General features: G+C 35.0%; 1 protein-coding gene across 2 annotated transcripts in view; it reads left to right on the top strand.

Moving 5' to 3' along the window:
• The first annotated feature begins 3710 nt into the window (after positions 1-3710).
• Positions 3711-23886, top strand: part of BAM4 (beta-amylase 4) — a 38100-nt gene continuing 17924 nt past the window's right edge. For both annotated transcript variants that reach the window (XM_089822026.1, XM_089822024.1), the window contains exon 1: positions 3711-4020. In XM_089822026.1, coding sequence (XP_089678152.1) covers positions 3737-4020 — 284 coding nt within the window. In that variant the 5' untranslated portion in view covers positions 3711-3736. The remainder of the gene's footprint in view (positions 4021-23886) is intronic.

Here is a 23886-nt window from a genome sequence, read left to right as displayed (position 1 = left end):
ATGAGTCCATCTCTCGTTAGAATAAATGGAACACTTAGCACTCATTGGATCTAGGTGATGCTCATAGGGGTGAAGCACTAGGACTTCCTGGGAGGTCACCCATCCTAGTACTACTCCAGCTTGAGCACGCTTAACTACGAGGTTTCCTCCATGGTCAAACCCAAGTCTTGCAACCCCATTTGCAATATCACATAGTTAAATCCCGATAGCAATTTTACAAGCAGTCTACTATGAAATTTATTGATAAAAATTCTAAATTTCTCATTTTTACATTTCACAAGAAAGCACATTGACTATAGTATCGTTTAGCAAGGTTAATCATTATTACAATTGTAAACATTCTATGATCTATTGGAGAAATTCCTAAGGAACACTAATTTTGTCATATTGGATATCCAAAGCACTTTTGATATACACAAACTGATGAAAAATAGAGAAGACAATATGGGTGGTGAATAGGGAATTTAATGGAGAACAATTGGTTGTTTTTTTGGCATGTTTAAAATGTTCAATGCAGTAATATCCATTTTTCATTTTGTAGAATCCAAAGAAAAAACAAAGAAGGCAGGTGAGAACCAAAAGCCTGAGTGATGAAATTTTAGAGCCAATAATGTTTTTCAATGTTTATAAACACAATTTTAACAAATCTTACATCAAATAAGTACATGTTAATGCATTCAAACCACCACTTTCTCTATATATATGTAGGTTCATTCAAACCTAAAATTTTATATCCATTGATTCATTAATCTTGTTAATTCTACATCATCATGTACTTCTTTGTCATTATTTATCATTTTTAATCTATGAAAGTATTTATCACACAATCACAATAGTTAAACAAATAGTGGGATGGAGAGAAACAGATATTTGCAAGATGAAATATGGATATATAGAGATAGAGATAGAGAGATAGATGGATAATATATAGATAAATGGATGGATAGATAGAGAGAGATATATATAATAGATAAAAAAGAAGTAGATGGAGAGATAGAGCACATGAAAGAGAAATAGAGGAAATATTGGGATTGATAGATGTGAAAGATAATGGGATAGGTAAGATAAGGTAGAGATGGGGAGGGAGAAATGAGTGTATGTGTGTCAGTAAGAAAGATATAAAGACGGGGATAAGGAAGTAGGTAACGAGAGTCTAAGTTAGAGAGAGACATAAAACATATAAATAGAGAGGGATAAATATGGATAAAAGAGTTTTACTGGGAACTCTTTATGCCACGCAAACACCAAGTTTTGGATAATATTATTAATGTATTATTTTTTATTTTTTCTTATTGATTTGAAGTGTGAAATAATTTTAACCTTTTTCTCTACAAAGACAATGTAACTAACATAACTAATGTGAGATATTGAGAAGAAGCTTTTATCCTATATAGGCAATGCATGTAACATAACTAATGTGAAATATTAAGAAAATATATTAAATGATAGGTTGTTCTAATATAAATCTATTGAAGATTGAAATATGGGCACTATCTTTCTCTACATTGTTTCTTAGGTACACACTTTGAAGGCTTGTGTATGGGAAATGATGAATATTAAGTTAGAGGCATGTCACTAGTGGACTTAAGATTTAATTTGAAGTTGAGATTGATTATTATTACTTATTAAGATTAATTATTATTATATGTTAAGCTTTAGTAGAATTGAATCTAAGACCTTTAAGATGAGAGGCTCACAACTTACAATTATACTATAACTGTTGCCTAAATTGCTTTTGGATCTGATTGTGTATGCTTTTTTCACATCAACGTTTCAAATCACACTCTGTGATCTATCATCAAAATGAGAGAAGGATGTAAGATGACTATATCACTTTCATCTAATTTGTCCCACCACAGCTTGTAAGTGTGCCATGCTCAATTTATTAGGTATTGTTGTGTCTATTAGAGCCTCCTCCTATATGTGTTTATGTGTTGATAAGATTTTCAATAACTCTAATATTAACAAGAGGAGCAAGCACCAAAGTTCCTACTTTTGGTGGTGTTGTTGGCACAAGAACATCAAAATAAGTTTTTGGTGTTGGTCTTTAATTCATAAATAGAAATTAAGCATGACATGTTATTTTTTTATAAATATGAGTACAAGTTTGAAGGAAAAAAAATACAATTTGTGTATGTATAATCCTTTTTTGAACTTTTAGGAGAACTATTGAAAATTTGAAGGACATTTTCATCTAGTGGTAGAAGGTTGTATTTGATAATAAAAAATATTTAACTAAAAATATTTAAAAATGTAAAGAATATTTAACTAAAAGAATTGAGAAGCTTATATATTTGAAATAATTTGAATTAATATTGCAACTAAAATTTATATTTAATGACTCAATAATATAATTATACTCATTCACATGGAAAAATAGGTACATTTCAAAAAAAGATAATATTTTTTTAATAGTTCTCAATATATATTGTAAAATTGAGCCAAGCACATAGTAGGCGTAAAACTTGGAGACCTGAATCTCGAAATACAATTTGCTTCATTTTTATCATCATGTCAACTAACAATTAATCTTTTTGTAATAAAATGCAAAATATCATTAGTAATTAGCATTGTAAGTTGAGTTCAACTAATAAGGTTCCAATTAAATACTATTCTTGTTTTTCAAAAAATAGAATAAAAATGTTCAAACTTTATAAAGAATTTAAATTATGAAATTCTTAAATGATAAAGTAAATGTAGTGTCACATCATCTTGTATGATATTTTCAATCATAATAAAGAATTTAAATTCTGAAATTCTTCAAATGATAAAGTAAATGTAGTGTCACATCATTTTTTATGATATTTTCAATGATTAATTGCACAATTAATGGTAAAAGTTAGAGCTTTAAATTTTTCTTGATTTTTTTGTTTTAAAAATTAATTTTCTCCCTTACTATTATTAGTGAGGGCCAATAAGATTTTAGTTAGATAGCTTTTTTCCATTTCAAAAAATAATAAAAATATTCAAACTTTATAAAAAACTTACAACTCAAAAAAAAATTTGAAACTTATTGGTTAAAGTAATAATTGTATTGGTGCAAGAACTAATACTTATAAACTCTAATATTAATAATTATAAACACTAATAAATTTTAATAAACCATTAACAATACTAAAAAGAAAATTTAATATTAACTAAAAAAAAAAAAAACAATAGATAACTTTGAAATGACAACTAGTTGCAATTTAGAAGTACAATCTCAACCATTGGAAACCACAATTATTAAATCCTTTCCCCTTGACCTCCTTAGGTTGATTTGATAAGTATAACATGCATCCAACTATCCCAGCCAAAATGTGAAGCAACCGCCTAAAACCATTGCTTTCAAATGAAACGAAATGATATTTTGCGGGAATGCCAAGTTGAAGCGAAGCAACAGCTCAGTCTTGTTACCAGGCAAGGTGTCCTTCACTTGAAATTGACGCTCTTTATCTCCTATAATATCCTTTGCATTGTCGACGCTACCGATGATTGACAAGCACGACACTCTTCAGTCAACAGACGGCCAAACCCCGTCATCAGCTGACGGTAAACTTGGAAGCCGCAAAAGCTAAAAGCGTATAGGCGTCAACTAGAAAGGCCATCACTTTGTTCATCGCGTGCGGGGAGAAAGTAGATTTGCCCCCGGTCGCATGAGGGGTCAGGTAATTGTCCTACGGCTTTCTCCATTTTGCACATAAATCCTTGGGTCGGAGGCCTTTAGCTTCAGCATCCGAGTGACCATGAGGAGGATATGAAGACTGCTGTAACTAGCCCCTGTTTCCACCCCTGCTCTGCATTAAACCCTCAAAACTCGCCCAAGCTGGGGGCTTCGCGCAGGAGCTACCGCGGTTCTGTGAGCGCTAATACGGTCTTTAGGCAAGGCCTCATTGCCAAGGACTGTGCGCGCAGGCATTATGGCCATCTGTCCAGGGGCTTATTCGGCAGGAAGAGACCTAAAACGAGCGAAGGCAGTTCGGTGCTCAAATTTGCTGGAACGTCCGGTCGATTTCTTAGACCCGGGACTTTCGTTTTCAAGTGAGTTCTTTTTTCCTCTGCTGTGAAGAAAGTATTCGAAATTTTAAAGCATTTCATTTGCGACCTTGGAATGAATTTAAAACGAACTCCTTTAAAGTTTTTTCTTTGTAAATTTTAACGTTTGTTTTGCCGGAAGTAAATTCCATGCTACATTATAAAGAACTTTATTTGCAGCCCTGCAATGGATTTTATGGAGACCTTTAAATTTCCTTTCTGTAAATTTATATTTGTTTTGCTGCGCATAATTGTAACACCGTAGGTTAAAGTGCTCTATTTGCAGACGGAGCTTAGATAGAAATAAAGGTCCTTTAATCTCCCTTGTGAAAATTCAACGTCTTTTGACTGTCGATAAATTCTTCGACATTATAAGTTGATTTATTCTCTGCACGAGGAGAAATAAATTCGTCAATTAATTTCTCTTCATTTATAATCCGAGAATGAGTTAGATATGAAGTCCCTTTGTAAACTCACTATCTTCGCTTTACATTATGTTGAAAATGCTCGTGAATGAGAGTAAATTAGGTGTGAATCTCTTTTTTTCTTTGGTTTGAGATTGCACTTCTCGTTTTATTTGGCTTGCATTTTAGTGCTTGAGAGATCTGCGTTCCGCAACGGTGGCTAATTTGGAACAGTGTGTAATTATAGAGGAATTATTGGTATGCAAAACTACTCTATTAGCTGGATGTAGTTACCTTTTGTTTTTATTACGTGGTTAGATGAGCGTTACGTGCACTCTTCTATTGGAGTTCTGTACGGAGGCTAAAAATTTGCATTTTCTTTTCTAGTTAATATTTATTAGTTAGAGATAAATGGAGAGTTTTAGGGTCAAAAGAAGTGTACATGACCTAAATTACGCAAGGAGTGGTCTTTGTGGCTCTTCAGCCATGCATGTTTGACAAAAAAGTTCTTATTTGTTTTTGATTATGGAAAACAGGCTTTAAAAGGGCCCTGAAACCCGAACAAAACATATAACAGTCAACATAAGAATGCTTAAGGCTACACACAGAGCCAGAAAGCAAAAAGTTCTTATTTCTTATGCTTTACCGCACTTTTAATTTAAACTGTAGTATCAACTCTTAACGCTGACCTTGAAGTTTTATGTTTAGGTAGAGGTCGATGAGATGATGTTCTCAAAATTTAATCTCTGATTCTATTATTATGGTCAATATAGACCTTGTAATGCAAGTAAACCTTGTCCAAGCGCTATTGGAGTTGCATCTCTACACTTGTGCCTAACCTGGTGCGTACTAAAGTGTATTCAGGTTCTGCAACCACATCTGTGAACATGTTCAAGATTTGTACTCGGGTGCAAAGCTTGTAGTAATCTGTCAATATGATCAACTATAGCATTTATGGAATAGCTCAGAGGGAACACATCATTAACAAATCCAGTGCTTGAGTCCTTATTGGTAACATCTCTTTTGAAGCTTTGTTCCCTCTTCTATGGCTTGTGGGATGGACTGGTATCTATGTTTCAGAAATGAGAAGCAGGATACAAATGGAAACATTTTGATATGAGAAATGGAAATTCCAAGGTTTTAAGGATAAACATGTATAAGTTTGTTTTTGTACAATTACAGAACTAAAAATTTCAGTATCATCATATAAAAGAAAATTCCAATTGATTCAAATTTATACTATTATAAGTTCTTTGGAGGGAGCTAATAATCAACAAACAATATCATAGCATATTTTTAGATTCAGTAGACAATATCCTTCGGTAACGATTTTAAAAATAAAATATTTATTAGACAACAGTAAACCCATGGAACACACCAAAAGATGACTGATCTAGCAGAAGTACACCTCAAATGTGAGAAAAATAAATGTTAATTAGACAAAAGTAAACCTTTGGAACAAACCAACAGATGACTGAAGTACACCTTAAACATGAGCTGAAGGCTATATCAAAATACAGATTGTTTGTGAACAGATGTTAAAATGTTTTCTGGATGGTTGACCAATTTAATTTCTTTGTTTGTTTGATTTGGCTTGTAATTTGTAATAGCACTGCCATTTATTTCGTATGTGTTTTCCAATTGGCAGCGTTCACTTATTTATATTAAGATTATATCAAGAGAAGACGTCTCCTTTCTTGGGACATGTCTATTCATTAAAATAATAATGTGTGTATATATATATAATATTATCTCTCTCACACACACACAAATATATGTGTGTGTGTGTGTGTGAGAGAGAGAGAGAGAGAGAGAGAGAGAGAGAGAGAGAGAGAGAGAGTATATATATCTGCTCTTTAGTCTTATAGATTTATCTGATAGAAGCTACCAAACATCAACACTCCCTTTTAGCTAGGGAGGATAAACACAAGACAAATATTACACCATTGGTAATATTAGGAATGACAAATTTTAAGGATATCTTTAATATTCCACCATTTTGATTTCACATTTGATATCATGAGTATGGGTCTTCTAGAATATTTAGACATGATATTCACTAAATACTCTTGAGTAACATTTTGATATCACATTTGATATCATGAGAATTGGTTTCCCAGAGATCAACACATGATATTCACCAAATACCCAAATAAGGTTTGATATCACATCTAATATCATGAGTATTGGTCTCCCTAGATATCAACAATTGATATTCACCAAGTACTATAAAGATTTGATATCACATCTGATATCATGAGTATTGCTCTCTTGGAATACATGATATTTATCAATTACTCAATAAGGTTTGATATCACATCTGATATCATGAGTATTGATTTTCCAAAATATCAATGATATTCACCAAACACCCTTTGAGTGATCCTTTGAGTGATGACCTTCTAGAATGTCAAGATGCAAGATATTCACCAAGTACTGTGAGTAATGGCCTCCTAGAACATCAAGTCACATGATATTCACCAAGTACTCTATGTAATGGCCCTCCTGAACATCAATTTGCATAACATTCACCATGTACTAAAAAAAATGTTTATAAGGTATGTGCACACGCATTCTCATAATGCTTATCATATAAACATCCCCCATGCAAAGTATAATACTATAATGTATCATGATCTACATAGACATCATAAGATAACTATCATAATAGAAAATTAAGTTATTGTAAGATCATCACCTTTCAATAACTTTTGCAAATATAAGTGATATCATTTGTAAGTCATCACTTCTTCATGATGCACACAAGGGGTAGGCCTATTAAAATCACAGTCACGAGCTATATTCATGAATCACAGTCCTCTTGACTACTACAATTTATTGATCACTAGAGAATCCATCTCAACATGGTTTAGTCCCTCTAAATCATTATGACCAAGAGCACTAAAGGTTGATTGAATCATATCCTCTATATACTCCCTCTCATTTCAAGGTCATCTCTAATGAAATGTGCTCCCTTTGAATCACAATCATCTCTTCCTGCAATAACATTCTCGGAGGAAAAGATCAAGGCACATAACTCTTATAGTATGAATTGAAATAAAAAATGAGAGAGAATACTCAAGAATAATAATAATATAATTTTTTATTCAATTTAATAATGACATTAACAAATAATATCATCTCTATTATCAAAACAATATTATTATCCTTTTCTTTAATATTTAAAATAACATTCTTATTTATAATCGGTATGAATTTTATTCCTTTTTATATTCTCAATATTAGGAATTTCTCCCATAATAATCTTATCATGAATATTAGCATAACTTTATAAATTTTTCATTTGAATTGATAATCCTTCAATTAGATAAAGTATACTTACCTAATTTCTTAGTTTACTTGTGGGCTCGACTCTCCATATTAAAGATAATCATCTTGTCTTTAAATGTACCATATGACAACCACACTTACATGCGAAATTCAGAGCCCGCTAATGAACAGACACCCATGCTGAATAATGGAACCCCATCTACTTGCGTCCAACCACAATGGACTTGGCATTTCTAAACACTCCAAAATTGCGATCAACAGGTTACATAAAAACACTATTATAATCTTCTACACACTTTATAATATCACAATATAAATGTCATATTATTATGAAAGATCGTATTTCTCCATTTTGGTGGGGTTGTGCTTATTACGATCACCCCCTAGGTAATGTTTGTATGGTAATAACTTTTTTCTTTTCTTTCCCATGCTGATGCATTTATGTTGCATCAAGATATTTCAAACATTGGAGATAATAGCTTGGAAGCCAATTTAAGATTTGCCGCTGCTCTGTGAAAAGCCATCTGGCCATCCTTGTCAGCATTGTTGATTAAAAATGACGGGTGCATGGACTTGGATAATAGATTTTAGCCGCTCGAATTAATTGCTTTGAAATATTTCCAAACTAGTTTTTCTTTGGTATGGAAAATGCTATTCTTCTTTGGAGGTTTTTTTTTTCCTTCTTTTATCAACTTGTAGTCTTCATAGTGATTCAATTCCCAAGTATGTGCACATTGCATCTGCACCAAAACCTACAAATGTGCAGAAATGATGGACTTCACGGGGTTCTCTAGATTCCACAACTAGTCCAACTCAAGTACACTCCAAAGTTGAGACAAGATGATGATGCACTGCTAACAAAGAGTTGACAGGAACCCGCTTGGATTATGTGGCTCTATCCAACAATACCAACATTTTTTAACCTTCACGAATTGCACAGCGAGCTTTTGAGCATATTTTGTTTAATATCTCCTCCAAACCTTTGGTTCCACATTCTTTAGGAAATGCTATATCAAGCACTTTGCTGCGCCAACCACGAAAATTCATCCTCTATATGTTTGGTCTAGTAGACATCACGACTACTAGACTGGCATTCCCCATGGAACCAAGTGCCTCGGTCCAATCTTTTGCCATGGGAAGCAACAACATTTCCAAAGATTCAATAGTACACCCATAAGCCTCGAGTGTAGTTGGGATTTGGTGAGAGGTTGATGGGGACACGACCCAAGCACAGAATGGACACAACAGGAAAGGGAAAATTTTATTAACTGTGAGAAAATGCTACTACATTCAGTACAGAGAAAAGAGACTTCAAAACATGCCCTAAGGGCTTACAACAATATAAGTCTGGAGATAAATTCTTCTCCCAGTACCTTCTCTCAAACTCCACTTCGAACTATCTTTTACAATGCCAAAAATGTTCTTAAATAGACCTCGGAGGGTTAAGGATTAGGAATACATTCTAGAAAGTGCTAGTTGGCATCCACCGACCAAATAGAAGGCTCTAGAAGTCGCATTAGAAGTCGGCACAAAAATTAGAAGAATCCAGAAACGGTAACCGAACTTCCGGGAGGCATAACTTTTGAACCGTAGCTCCGATTGACGAACCGTTTACAGTTTCGGAAAGCTCTCGAATCGCTCTATAGCCGTATGGACGAGCTTCGCTCGTCCCCCATTTTTGGCCCCGTTCAAGGTCTTTTAATGCCCCTAATCTGACTTTGAAGCATTCTTAGGAGGTCTCCAAAAATCGAAAAATTGCAATAACTTTCAACTGTGGGGCCTTTCGACCTGATTCTTTTTCTGGAATGCTCTAAATTACAATTACAATCTTTTGACCAATTTACACCTTCTAATTCACCAAAATGATGGCTCAATTACACACTCCTATTTTTTCGGCATTTACACGTATCCCAAGGTGTTCAAATACTCTATCCTAGAACACTGATAGTGGAATTGTGAGAGTTGGAACCTTTATTTGACCCAAATAGGTATCCAAAAATGAAAACACTTGAAACAGAAACTAAGTCTAAGTACATTTTTTTGGTTGACATAGGATTGCCCTTATACCTCTGGATGCTCCTGCATCAGAGGTGAGCTTCAAGGCAGAAGTGCTTGGAAACACGATATCTCCCTTCTTATTATATATCAGGCATACAAAAATAGATTGCTTGAGATATATCTACTATTAAAACTTTGCTTCATTGGAACAACTTTCCCCATCCTTTCTCACATTTGCAGTCCAACTTTGATACCATGTTGATTTCTGAGGATCGTTGCAAATGTAATAGCACTGCCATTTATTTGGTGTTTTCCAATTGGTAGTGATCACTTATTTATATTAAGATCATATCAAGAGGAGACTTGTCCCTTCTTGGGATATGTCTATTCATTAAAATAATAATAACATAATTTATATAGTTTTAAATATATATAATATCTCATATATATATATATATATATATATATATATATATATATATATATATATATATATATATATATATATATATATATATATATATATATATATATATATATATATATATATATATAGTATCTCACACACATGTATATATATATCTGCTCTTTAGTCTCATAGATTTATCCGACAGAAGCTACCAAACTTCAACAGACGCGCAAGCACAAGTTGTGTTCTGTTTATTTGGAAGTTGGAGATATCCAGTGGTGGGAAGTATAGTTGGCATAATCGTCAAAAAATTGGCGAGTTTTTCCTAGATTTAATTGCGACTCGGCTAGATGAAAAATTGCCGAGTTTTTGTGAAAAAATCGTCGATTAATCGTAGAGTTTTTGCAAAAAATTGGCGAGTTTTTCAGAGAAACTTATTTTTTTCTAAAAAAAATATTATTTTAAAAAAAAATTGTTAAAAACAAAAGGCAAAAAACCTAAATATATATATTATGTAAAATAGAGAATTATAGTATGCTAGTAGAGCTAGGAAGAGGAAGATGTCATTGTAATGATGTATTTACTTCTAGTTTGACACAAACTATTTACTATTATGCTTCCCGCCATCAACATTCCGCAAGAGAATGCGATTTTGTGCCCACTGTGCATTTATATATATCTAAACTCTGCTTGCTTCTTTTGTGTTTCATTGAAATTTGCAAAAAAATGTATTTTAAATTAAATTTTAGCAGTTTTTTTTAGGTTCCTGAGTTTTCTTGAGTTTTTCTAAAAACTGGCCAATTTTTTCTTGAATAAACTTTTGGGGGGCTTGGTGAGTTGTTGCAGAGTCCGAGTTTTCCAACTATGGTGGGAACATCTAGATTGTAATAATTCATTTTTGATTGTAGGCTACTATACCATTACAAATGTGGTCTATCTCCACAAGCTATAGTATGGTTGTTAGGGGCTCTAAGCTAGTTTGGTTTTGATAATTGAGCAATAAATGCCTTATAGTGATAATCCCATGTCATAGAAGCCATATGATGATAATCCCAATATGTTGTCAATAGAAGATATGCGATTTCTCATCTCCAAACAAGAAGTCCACAATCAGAAAATAATCAAATATTATTAATTGACATCATTCGTGAATTGAGTAATACAAACCTTTTGTGTTTCTTTTTGTGAAATCCCTTGTTTTTTTCTGTTTTGATGAAGTGTTCTGTTAAGATAGCTTGTGGGGATATGTTTTGGTTGAAAACTTGAAAGTTTAGCCAAGGTAGCTTGTGGAGGTAGTTAAGGCTCAATCAATATTTCTCATGAACCATTGAACTGTCAAGGTTGTCATGGACCATTGGTTCAATTAAGATAATTTCAAATTGCTTGTTGGACATTGCTTAAGGCATAGTGGATAGATATCTTAAGGGGATAATATTATTGACAATTTATCTTTGGTAGAATCTCAGTTGAGAGAATATGTGGGATTACGGAAATCCTATGTTAAGCTCATCATGTTACACCTATGAACATTGGAATTGAGAGCTTAGATAGTTCAATGCTTCAATGTAATTGTTAGGCTCGATAGGGAATATGAGTTAGCTACACATCTGATGAAAATTAAGAGATGTTTTGGCCTTCCAGATGTGATTTGGTCATGATATTCCTTCATCTTGAGCCTAATGGGTTTTGGTTGCTGACTTTTTGTAGGAAATAGTTACTAGCATAACTAAGGCTGGTTGGCTATGTTTTTGGGTTCTGCATGTACTCAGTGAGCACTCATAGGTCTGTACCTTGTTTGTAAATGAGCAGCAATATAGTTATTAATTGACAAGCTGTTGGTATCCATTTTGGAGCTCAATCTGTAAACAACAATTGATTAACTTTAGATTTTATGCGGGGGCATGGTGCATGCATCAATCCAAATGCAGATCAATCATCTCCTTGATATGCAGTGCTAGTTGAAAATTGAAATATCCTCTCTTTTGAGGTTTGGATGAAATTTCTGATTTGCCATGATTGTCAAATTCTATATAACGAACAAACAAATAGAATCTTGAAGGAAATCATTTTTCTTAAAAAGCTTATTATTGAAACACAGTTTTCTACATGCAAACTCACACGAGAGATATTTAGTATTTACTTGTATTCATACCCAGCCTTAACACAAACGCTGTGGTGGCCTTAAAACCAGTCATTCAGAGTAATCTAAAACTGGTAACCTGCTCTGGGCTGCTTTTTCCTGTCATATATTGCAGCTACGCTTGTAGACTGGGTCATTGTCTGTAGGTGATGATAAAGGACTGATTTCTCCAGTTACAAAAACTCTCAAACATGCCTTGTCAAGGAAGCAACCAAATTGGCTGTAGGATAAACTCAGCTAAGAGAAAGAAAATCGCTCTGATTGCCACTTAAAATGGCAAATGGCCCCATGTCCATGACTGAAAAATAGAAACTTATGTGATTGAGAAAAACTACTTGTTCCAATTTTATTAATTCATTGTCTCCATACTGGGGACATTACAAAAGTTTAATCAGCATATTGAGTATAATCTCTTTCTTTTATCTCTCTTGCTATTGCTATATTTTCAGCAGAAGATAATGGCAACAGCTATGCAGATAAAGAGACTATATAAACACAGTTATCAATTATTATCTGTGATTTGTATTTTGAACTTTTATTGTGCAAATTATGGCTATCCATTTATATTTTCAACATATACATAGGTTTTGTGTGACTGTTGCTAGCCTTACTTATCTGGGGTAAAAATGAAAATCATTGAATCACCATAACTGAAATCTGAATCCACAGACAAACCTAGATCTGAATTGAAAATGTAGCTATTTGGTTGTATATTGCCATTGTGTTTGAGTTTCTAGACTGGGAAGATCAATGACATATTCGTCTTGTTTGGCTTGCATCAAGCAAACATATAATAGTTAATTTGGCCCAATACTTAATTTTTGATTTTTTTTCGATCTGTAAAGGTTTAATCCTTCACTACCTTTATGCCAAGTGAAAACAAAGAAAATAAAAATAGACTATAAGTGGAATATTACCTCAAAGGTCTTCACTCCTGTTTTCTAAAAGCAAAACTTAATTGATTTGTTCTATGTCACATCCATGTCCATAAATCTTTTTATCACTTTTGTATTGCTTATAATTAAGAGAAACAAGTGTTTTACGCTAAGAAGCCTCCACTTTCCCCAACTAATGAGAGGAACAAAATAGAGATGCACTTCTTCTTCTGATGGAGTTGAGAGAGCCTCTTGAAGAATAAGAGATGCAACCTAAGGTATCCCCCAAATTTTTTTCTTCGAAGGGAGAGCTTTAAAGTCAAAGCCTTCATTCGTCTGCTGCCTCCACCTCATTCTTTAAATCATTGACCCCAGAGAAACTTTAACTATCCTGTTTATAAAAAGAACTACTCACTAGTGAACTAGTTACTGTTAGCAATCTCCTCCTATGCTTTTTCCTTTCCAGTTTTTGTTTCGTATAGTTTTTTTGGTTTTCTATTTCCAAGATGCTTAGGATTTCTCTAGATAACAAATCATCTCCGTCCTCCTCCTCAAGATCCAAAGGCTGAAATCCTCTGACATCAACATCACAAGGGAGATTTGATTTTACAACCTTCTCTACTTAATCTTTTTATCACCTTTTGACTACGTTCATTAGTGAAGGGTAAGTAACTACCCCAGTCTTAGCTACATAAGCTTCATATACTCCCTTGAAAGGAAAAAATGAAATAAACTATATTAATCTACGTAGATGACCAAAAGTAGGTCATGGGACCAGAGGCTACAACAGTTAACAAAGAAAGTTCTAGGAAGGGAGAACTTTAGAGTCAAAATGATAACGGCACACAAGACAAAATAAAGCACTATGCTGGTTGTAGAGAGCAATACTGATATGGCGATATCAATGAAAATCAAAATAATAACGGCACACAGGGCAAAATAAAGCACTATGCTGGTTGTAGAGAGCAATACCAATATCAATGAAAGGTGAACACAAGCCTCAAAAACATGAACTAGTGAAGATTGGAAAGAAAATCTTATTAGATATCCTCGTTTGTGTCCTAAATGGAGGAGATTTTTGTTTGTGAGTTAAAGATTGCCGTGGAATAACCAAGGTCAAAAGGCCACTTTGGAACAACCTAGGAGGATTCAAAGCAGTTCCTCTTAATGTTCAAGGCTTTGTATTTCCAATAGTGGAAAAGAATCTCGTAATATGAGTTTGCTCTTGTGGTTTGGGAGATAACCAGTAAGTAGTAAATCCATGTCAAATGGGGCTGAGCCATGCCAATGGGAACGATCAAAGTCATGATGCAAAGGGAGGGCAAGCTGGGGACTATGAGTAGTAATCTTAAGTTGTAATGGTGTGCTTGGAAAAGTGCTGCCTAACTGATCTATCAACTCTGAAAGAATAGATCAAAATAAATCTTTTGCTTATGCTGCCAAAAATTAGCCATGATTCTTTCTCACAAAACTTGGATGAGGTTTGCATATTTTAGCAGTCCATTCCTACAAACGAGCAACACCAGTAACTAGAAGCTTTAAGTTTACAGAGTGACACTCTTTCCTCTTATGTTCAAGCTGATTGCTTCAAAAACATTTAAAGGGCAGCCTGTTGATGTGAGTTTTATTCCCCTACAACATGCAGGATCAAACACTTGGGGTCCGTTTGTTTGCAAGAATTGCAAAATGCTGGACTCTGCAATACTGGGATTATCTTAGTTCTAGAATTTGCAAATTCGAAAATAGTTTCTAGAATATGACTTGGACCTGTTTGGTTTATCTGGAAGATGAATTTTTTACGATTGATTCCTAGAATTGAAATTTAGAATTTGAATAAAAGACATAGCACTGATACCTAAAATTTTTAACAAAAAAATTGGCCATGTTGATTTTCCCAACTGCAGATGGCGATTAATTCGTGGTAGAGATCTTGTGAGATTTTAACACAACTGCTATGCTTTCACTAACTATACCGTTATTGCTAATCTCAACCTGGTGTGGCACTGAGACTTGGACTCTGGGCCTGCTCCATTCTTTCTCTCGTACCTGTCGGTCAAACCTGTAGCTTTTGTTTTCATCTGCAAATATCTCTAGAATCAACATGAAAATTCAAAAGAACAAAATCAGAAACTTTTACCGTATTAAATGATTTCATCTGCGAATATCTTCAGAATTGACATGAAATGCACTGCTTCTACCTAAGTCACAGAAATCAGTTTGTGGATACGGTACTTTTGAACCCAATGAATTAGATCGAGGCTAGATTGTTTTGGCCGACACCAACTGTAGGATACAGTAAGACTTTCTGATTTCACATTGCTTTTTGTTTTACCCTTAAATTCTTGGTTGCAGGTAACAATAGAAAAAGGAAGGCAATTCAGACTGTAGCAAAGCTTTGAGGATTTGTAAATGACTGTCTGGATATCATCCTAGCGGTCTGTCCAATCACCATAACACATCAAAGGGTAAACACAGACAAACAGATTGGAATACTTCATAAATTTTAATTTATAAAAACGTGGAATTGGAATTGGTTTTCCAATTCTACCTTTTGAGATGGAAGGTTGGTATGCTCATTTTGGGCAAAAATTAGAATTTGGAAAATCCAATCCCAATTTCACTTTTTGAAACAACCAACAAGTTTGAAAATTCCGGTATTGTATGTCCCAATTCCGCCTCAATTCCAGCAACCAAACGGACCCTTAATGTTTTAGAATGAAACACCAAATATTCAATCCTCTCTTGATATAAGGTCATATCTCATGCTAAGCTTGCAAAGTAAGATCTTGAAATGACTTCAAATCTCCTTTCAACAGTGGATACTTGCTTAGTGAAATAATGTGATTTGCTGGTAATCATTTAGGGACTTATGCTATTCATTCAATGGACATCAACTGCTTGCACTTCAAAAGACTTAGCTTCACAATGTGCAATGAAATATGTTTTGACTTTTCCACTTCAGCTCCATCGTAAACTTCTAACTTCTATTTCTACTATTAATGCAAGGAATCATGGATGGACTTGGACTCTACTAGATGCAGCTTACTCAACGACTTCACCCACCTAGTGCAAGCTTCTAAGGATATGCTCAAATGGTTTTCATATCAATATCTACCCTCTTCAATTCCATCAATGAATGCATATTTTCACTAGCTGACCACACAAGGTACTCCTACCATTAGCAAGAGGCTAGTGGCCTAGTTTATATTCGAGTCAAGCAAGTAAACATCCACAATTTTTACATCCAACTAAACTATTTCTAAACAACATGAAATGAAATCCTTAGCTAAGTGAGGAAATATGGATCACCATGCAATAATGAGAACTTGATCACAACAATTTACCACACAAGACACAACAATGAAAAGTAGAGCAAATTTGGCATTATATTAGTAACAATTCTCCAACAAGTTTTGTTTTACAAACGAGAGGGGTGTGATTTAGATAGGAGCCCTAGTTACAATGAATGACCAAGATTAATTTAGAATCAAGGGCCCAAATTAATCCATTGGAAACCTTGATTAGGGAAACCAAAAGTAGCCAATAGAAATGAAGCACCACAAAATTAGCCAATGAGAAAATTCAAAGTCTTGAGGATCAATAAGAAGCAAGGAAGCAAGCTAGTCATCGTACAACTCATCATCCAAGATGTATACTCCTTTGTCCTCCCTTTTAGTAAAATCAACAAACTTAAGTAAAATTTCACTAAGTTCCTCCATCAATACTAGAAAGGCCTCCATGCTATATCTAACTTCTCCATGCATTTTTTTTCTTAATTCCACCACTTTATCCTTAGGAATTCTTCATCGTTCTTGGACTTCTTTCTCTTGGATGGATTGGCTCTACAATGCTTGAAGCCTTGGTGTTCCCACCTTCATTGGTTGGAATTCTTCTTTGTCTTCTTCATCTTTGTATTTGATCCTTGGAGCAATCCCTTGAACACATTAACATCTTTCTTGGCATAGTAAACCCATTCCTTGCATGACTCAATCATCATTGGGGTCATTTCCTTGATGGAAATCTTGTCCTTAGATTCTCTCATACTCTCGACCTCGGACTTGACCTTATGTCCTTATCCATGCTTCTATGCTAACTTTGGTGTTAGAATGATCCTCGAACATTCCTTGGTGTACTTGTTCGATCCTTCTGGAAAATTGATGTGAATAGGGACAAGTTGATCTCCTTGTAAGATAATCTATATCTTCAAACATTTAATTAAGTGTAGAGTTCACTTGCATAGGGACACATGAATGTCCACAAATTGAATCCTTGAACTTGTCAATGGACCTCTTTAAATCCGGACTTGTCGCATGTTCTTGCTTGGTGAATGTTTGATCTTGGGATAATTCCTTCATCTTGATCCTTGATTTTATTTTTCCTCTGTTCCAACTTTGAAGTGCACCATCTTGAAGTGTTGTCTACCTTTGATCTGGATCGCTTTAGACTAGTTGTCTTTCATTTCTATCCTTGGCCTTGAGCTTGTACTTGTCCTCCACCCTCTTTTTGTTTGCTTCATTGTGACTATTATCCATGCCTTTGATCCGAACATGATTTCTGGTACAAAAAGCTCAAAGTCAGTAAGGATTAAAGAATTTCAGGCATCACAATCCTTGAATTAGCCCATGAATTCTATACCAACTCAGTGATTCTATCCCTTGAAAGGTGGTAATTAGAACAAGCATTCGTATAAGAATTCTAAGACAAAGTTTGATCAACACAGCTTCAAAAAAAGACAAGATTAGTCTTGCCTTCAAATCTGATTTGATGAGGACAAACTGGACAAGTCTGAAGATTGGCTATGGATTTAGTCCTAAGAACTTGTCAAACATACCATGCATCATGTCCATGAATCTAGGTGTGAACTTACAAATTAAACTCATGACTTCATTAAGCACCAAGATCACATTTTATCACCAATGCCATGTCTGAAGACGTACCTGCAACTTCACTTTTTGGGTGAATTTAAGCTGCAGATTTAGTGATTAGATGCCAAAGGATCCTGTAAAGACTCGGCAATATCAAACTCATGAATTGCTGAAGTTTGGAAATTATGAGGAATTTATTAAAAATCACCCCTGTTGTAGGCTGTCTGCAGACCTAGGTCTGCAACATGCATTTTCAAACCTAAAAAATGACTCAAATGATGCTTGAGCAATCCCAAAAAGGTCTGCAATACATTCATAATCAGACTACTAAAAAAACCCAGATTTAGACAAGAAAAAATAATTAGGTAGTTCTCAGATATTTGCTCATAACTCACTTACCTTGTCCTCCCAATGACTGGAATTGATTGCAAATGGTTAGTATTAGACCAAGGAAGACTCAGCAAACAAGTATGGGTGCTTAAAATCCTTTATTTATTTTATATGATTTTTCAAAAAAAAGTCTGTAACCATAGCTAGACCAGTTTAGAAGCTAGGATGAATATCTCAAGTTTGGCACAAAATTACTTCCATGGAGGCCATCCTCAGATTTCATTCACTTTCATGGCTTAACTCAGAATTACAGCAATGTCAGGCCTCCGTCCAATGGCAGCCGCACCTCTCTTCTTCACCTAGACTTCAATCACCAATGTTGGATCATGTTTCACCGTGGTCACTTGCTCTAAACTTCTTAGCCACTTAGCCTTTGTCTTTATAAATCCTTATTATTTCTTCTATTGGTTGATGGCCTTCAAAAGGGGTCTGGGATGTTGCTTTACCACCCACAAGCATTATGGGATAAAAGTTTAGTACCCATCTAGAAGCCTCTCACTTTATTTATTTCTCACTATTTACTTCATTTAATGATAGAAAAGGCCCTAATAGGGAAAAATGACCTAAGTATGAACTCTCATAAATTTGAGTAAGTTCACATTTCCCTCTCAAAACACATCATCCATGGATCCAAAGGGCACATCCACACTCTAATACCAGTCATGCAAAGTGGCAAAAATGGATCAAGGCTTGGATAGGGTTCATCTTGTAGCTGAAAATTTTTGATCTCACTTTGTCATCACAAGGGGGAAAATCTACCCTAGTATGGACATCCTTGGTACTCAGATTTTATTTTTGCGATTTAGCTCCAAAGGGAAAATTCAACCTTAGGATAATTCTTACACTTACAAAAATTTATGCATTCCATGCTCCCCTTGAGGAAAAAACACCCATGTCCAAACATTTTCAACGCTTGGAATATTTTGCATCTCTCTGGACAAATTTCCCACCTTCAAAACTTTTTTTTGAGGGAAAAAGCACCCTAGTCTAGACATTTCCAACACTTGAAAAGTTTCCTACATTCCAAACTTCTCTTGAGGGAAAAAGCACCCATGTTAGGACAAACGATCCTAGTTTGGACAATTTCCAGACTTAGAAACCATGTTCTGCTCTTGGTTTTGGGGGAAAAACGAACCCCATTTGGACAATTCCGAAACTTAGAAATTTTTTAAAGGTCCAAACTTCCTCCAAGGGAAAAATGACCCTAGTTTGGTCAACTTCGAGACTTGGAAAATTTTCAAGCTCGCACTTGGGGGAGAATCACCCCTTGTCTGGATTTCTCAAACACTTAGAAAATTTTCAAGCAAACACTATCCAAAGTGGTGGAAATTCATGCTGTGATTGGATTTTGACCTCCAACACTTGGATTTTTTTCAAAAATATCAAAATATGAAGGATAAATTCATCTTGAGTCTGGATTTTGATCAAAAAATGAAGGGAAATTCATGTATAGTCTGAGTTTTGATCAAATTATGAAGAGAAATTCATGTATAGTCCAGATTTTGATCAAAATATGAAGGGAAATTCATGTACAGTCCAGATTTTGTGTATGTTTATAAAGAAAATTTGTTTTTCCTTAGGATTTTGGCCATTGTGAATGTGAAAAATCAAATTTTATGAGGATTTTAAGGCCTTTATGCATGGAATACACCTTTATATTGAATTTTGGTCTAATTAATTGGCCAAAATTTAGATACATTTAGGATTTTATGTTCAACTCTGTTAATCTTAGATTGGTTTTGACAAGACAGTGACAAAACACTTAGTCATTATTTAGCAGAATTACAGTGCAAGTCGAGTGATCAGAGCAAGCTGAGCAATTAGTGCGAGCCGAGTGATCAAAGCATGCTGAGCATAAGGTGCTAGACAATACATGCCGAGTAATATACATAGTCAGTGTCGAGCACCAATATGTGTCGAGTAGATAGTGCCAAGTCACTCATGAGCCGAGTAAACAGAGTATGTTGAGTCATTTAGAAGACGAGTTACAACATTGAAGATACAGTGAATGTCAAGCATCAAAGACTTCAATTGCCGAGTGAACAATTTTGGACATAGTTGTTTGTAATGGCACAAACTTCTATGTAAACTGTTTTTGGGCTGACTAAATGATTGTTTTATGATTCTAGAAGGTATATACAGGTGTATATTACGAATCCCTATGCAGTACATGCAACCAATCAAATTGAGGGATGTTTTAAGCAGCAAAATGGATCGACCATAGCCGTTGATTCTCACCTAACCCTAGTCAACTTGTGTTTACTTAAGGAGACAAAACCTAAACAGTTTGTATTGCATAATGGAAGAGAAGGAGACGCAAGAGAGATGAATGCTAAGTGCAGAGAGAATTCATGGTGGCTATGGAGGTTGTCATAATGTTATGAATTGTAGACATTTGATCAGAATGATCAAGTACACACCAGGAGAGAGAAGATCTAACATCTAGCAACAGAGTGCTAACTGAAGGATCATGGTGCTGAATCATTTTAACAAGTGATGCAGAGCAAATCTCCTAACAGAGTAGTCCTAATAGGCTTGTGTAAATCTCTTAAGCGAGTGCTTGTTTTACTGCAAGTTTAAGTCCTCTAACAAGGCACACTTTTAGCAGAGTGTTTAAATGCTTTAATAGGGTGAGACTTAACAGTCTTTGTAAGCCTTTAGCAGGTTAGACCTTTCATAGGATAGTATATGGTTAAACTTCTTGTAACCTTAATTGGCTACACTTTACAGTTGCAACAGTAGAGATTTGTGGGTTTCATCCCCACCCCAGGTTTATCTTCTCATTGGAGGGTTTCTAGGTAACAAACTTATTGTGTTGTGTTATTTGTTTCATGCTATGGATGAACATGTGTAGCTAGCTATTTCAATTTACATGCAAATTGTGAGATGGATGTGTGGTGAATGTTTTATGGTTAAAGTTTTGAAGTGCTAATTCAGTCCCCCCTCTCAGAGTTTACTTTCCCATTCTTATTTCCAACAAACTCATCATAACATGGCCTGGACAGACTTCAATTTTAACATTCCCACTTTAAAATCATAACTTGGACATTTGGTTTGTTGCGTTACCCCTCAGTTTTTTAAAGCTATAAATTACCAAACTTACTGTGAAAACCTGACTGACCTAACAACTATGAGCAAAAAAGAGGGGGTCCCCATTTGCAATGGGGTGATGGTGTGAAAATCCCACAACACAACCTTTCATAGTTTATCTATTGAATACATGGGGTGTAATGCTTGGCAAATGAACCCTTGGAAACATAGGGTCAATTATGTACTTAAACCATTTTTTGACATGGAATAAACATCTTGAACATAAGTGCATCACAAAACCATAAAGCATAAGCAAGATGTAAGTATGCACGAAGGTAAACCATAATCATCACACAATCATGCACAAGTGGAAGACTAGAAACAATACCAAAGGTTGCAAGACAATCTGTATTAGACGCATGAATAATGAAGACATGCTCAAGTCACTATGTGAGATTCTAGATTTCATCTATGAACCCTTATAAAGGGTTGCCGATTGATGAGATTAATCCATCCTCGATATAATTTGATTACAAGATGCAATTTAAGCCTAAAACAAGGAAAGTAATAAAAAATACATCATAACAAACTTTGAATTCCGATTATGGATCTACGGAAGGCATCTCGGGGAAAAGGGGTATCCAAATATGAAATTACATTTCTGATAGACCCTTGTGAAGTGCTCATTGTTTTATGTGCACTAAACTAGATGTGCTAAAATTTAAGGCATCTGCTAAAACATAAGGCATATGCGCTACTTTGATAAGTGTATGTGCTAATTTGCACCTTGTATGTGCTATAGTAGGAGGTATAAGCACTAAAACATAGGGCATATGCACTAATATATGATGCATATGCGCTAATCTGTGTCACATGTCATTATTCTAGGGGTAAAATGTGCTAAACTACTTATGGATTGGTGTAAAAACATTGGGTAGGCTTGCCGACACCAACATATAACTAAATACAAGCTTTCTAGGAGTATCAAATTCATACATATTGACGCAATACTCATTTGTGAGCTCAAAAGCATAAACAATAAAGGAACTACTCTAATAACATAGCCAACAAGAGCATAACCATATACATATATCACGAGTCAAGTGGAAGGATATTATTGAGCACTTAATGCTTGAATTCTTCGTCTCTGGAGGAAGCTCATCACATGTGCATTGGTCCCTAGTAGTGGTAAAGTGTAATGCTACCCTACCATTTGGAACCTTTTGCCCACCCCACCGTGCCATGGAGATAGTAACATGGCCACAAAGATAAGGTTAAGAACTCACACCTTGAAGGGCTAACACACAATAAGCAGATGCATAATCTCATAGGAACATACAATGATCCAATGCAATAAATATAAATGCAAAATACAATGACACATGAAGAAAACTCAACATGTGGACAACATCCAAAGCACAATGACAATACCACATACCACCACACATAGAGGTGCTATTCACTACTATTGGACCTAGACATGAGAGTACCAATCATAGGGAGTATCTCTGCCTGCACAAGTCAATACTGACGTTTGGGGCTCAATTACCATCTACAATCCACATGACCCACTCATGCCATTTAGGCATTCAATGAATTCCACTACTCGCATAGGTCAATCTGTGACATCTAGGGTTTCTAATTACTCTTGCTTAATGTTTATTACCCAATTCTTTTTATTCTGTTCTCACTTTTTAAGAAACTCTTCGATGCTTCCACTACAACCACTTCTAGGCAAAGGATCTACGTAAGGAGCTAATCCCCTTGCCTACTCAACATACCTAGTCATATGGCTAAACATCACCAACAAAGAACAAACAAAACCTTATCCACTCGGTCTACATGGAAGACATAAACAAAGCTCTTCTTCCACTTTATCTACACCAAGGGCAGGAAATAGGGACTTTGTCCACTCGGTCTACACTGAGGACGGTATGACCCAAATATTGACCACTTGGTTTACACCAAGGACCAAACACGAGAGGCATTGTCAACTTGGTCTACACCAAGGACAGGAAATACATGAGCATCAACAAGCACATAGACCCTCATTGACCACTTTGCCAAGAGCATAGATTCTCATGGAAGCCATCAAATATCTCGTAACCATTAAACTTGGAACAAAAGGAAGGACTCGTTTTTAATGCTTTACCAAAGATTTGGAAATTTTGAACAATAAAAATAAATCATTACTGCAACATTTCTTAAGATAACTGCAAGTAGATTCTACTGTAAATTTACATTTTTTGCATCATTATCAAAGTACAGAGAATGGAAAGAATCTTACGTTACATCTAGTAACTTACTGTCACTGGAGCATCTTCAATCTCTTTTTGCATTAAGGGAGAAAAGATATCACTAGGGCATTTATCCACCCAACCATGGGTCATAACTCGAACCTCCCTTGCTCACTTCCTACTGAAGTGGGCCCAGCCCTCTGCAAGAAATTGGTATATGGTTGTGCCAAGTC

Source organism: Cupressus sempervirens, chromosome 3 (assembly GCF_028749045.1).
Source record: "Cupressus sempervirens isolate cs-2001-9-10 chromosome 3, ASM2874904v1, whole genome shotgun sequence".
Taxonomy (NCBI): domain Eukaryota; kingdom Viridiplantae; phylum Streptophyta; class Pinopsida; order Cupressales; family Cupressaceae; genus Cupressus; species Cupressus sempervirens.
Note: the sequence above shows the minus strand (reverse complement) of the source record. Positions and strands in the feature narration are given on the sequence as shown.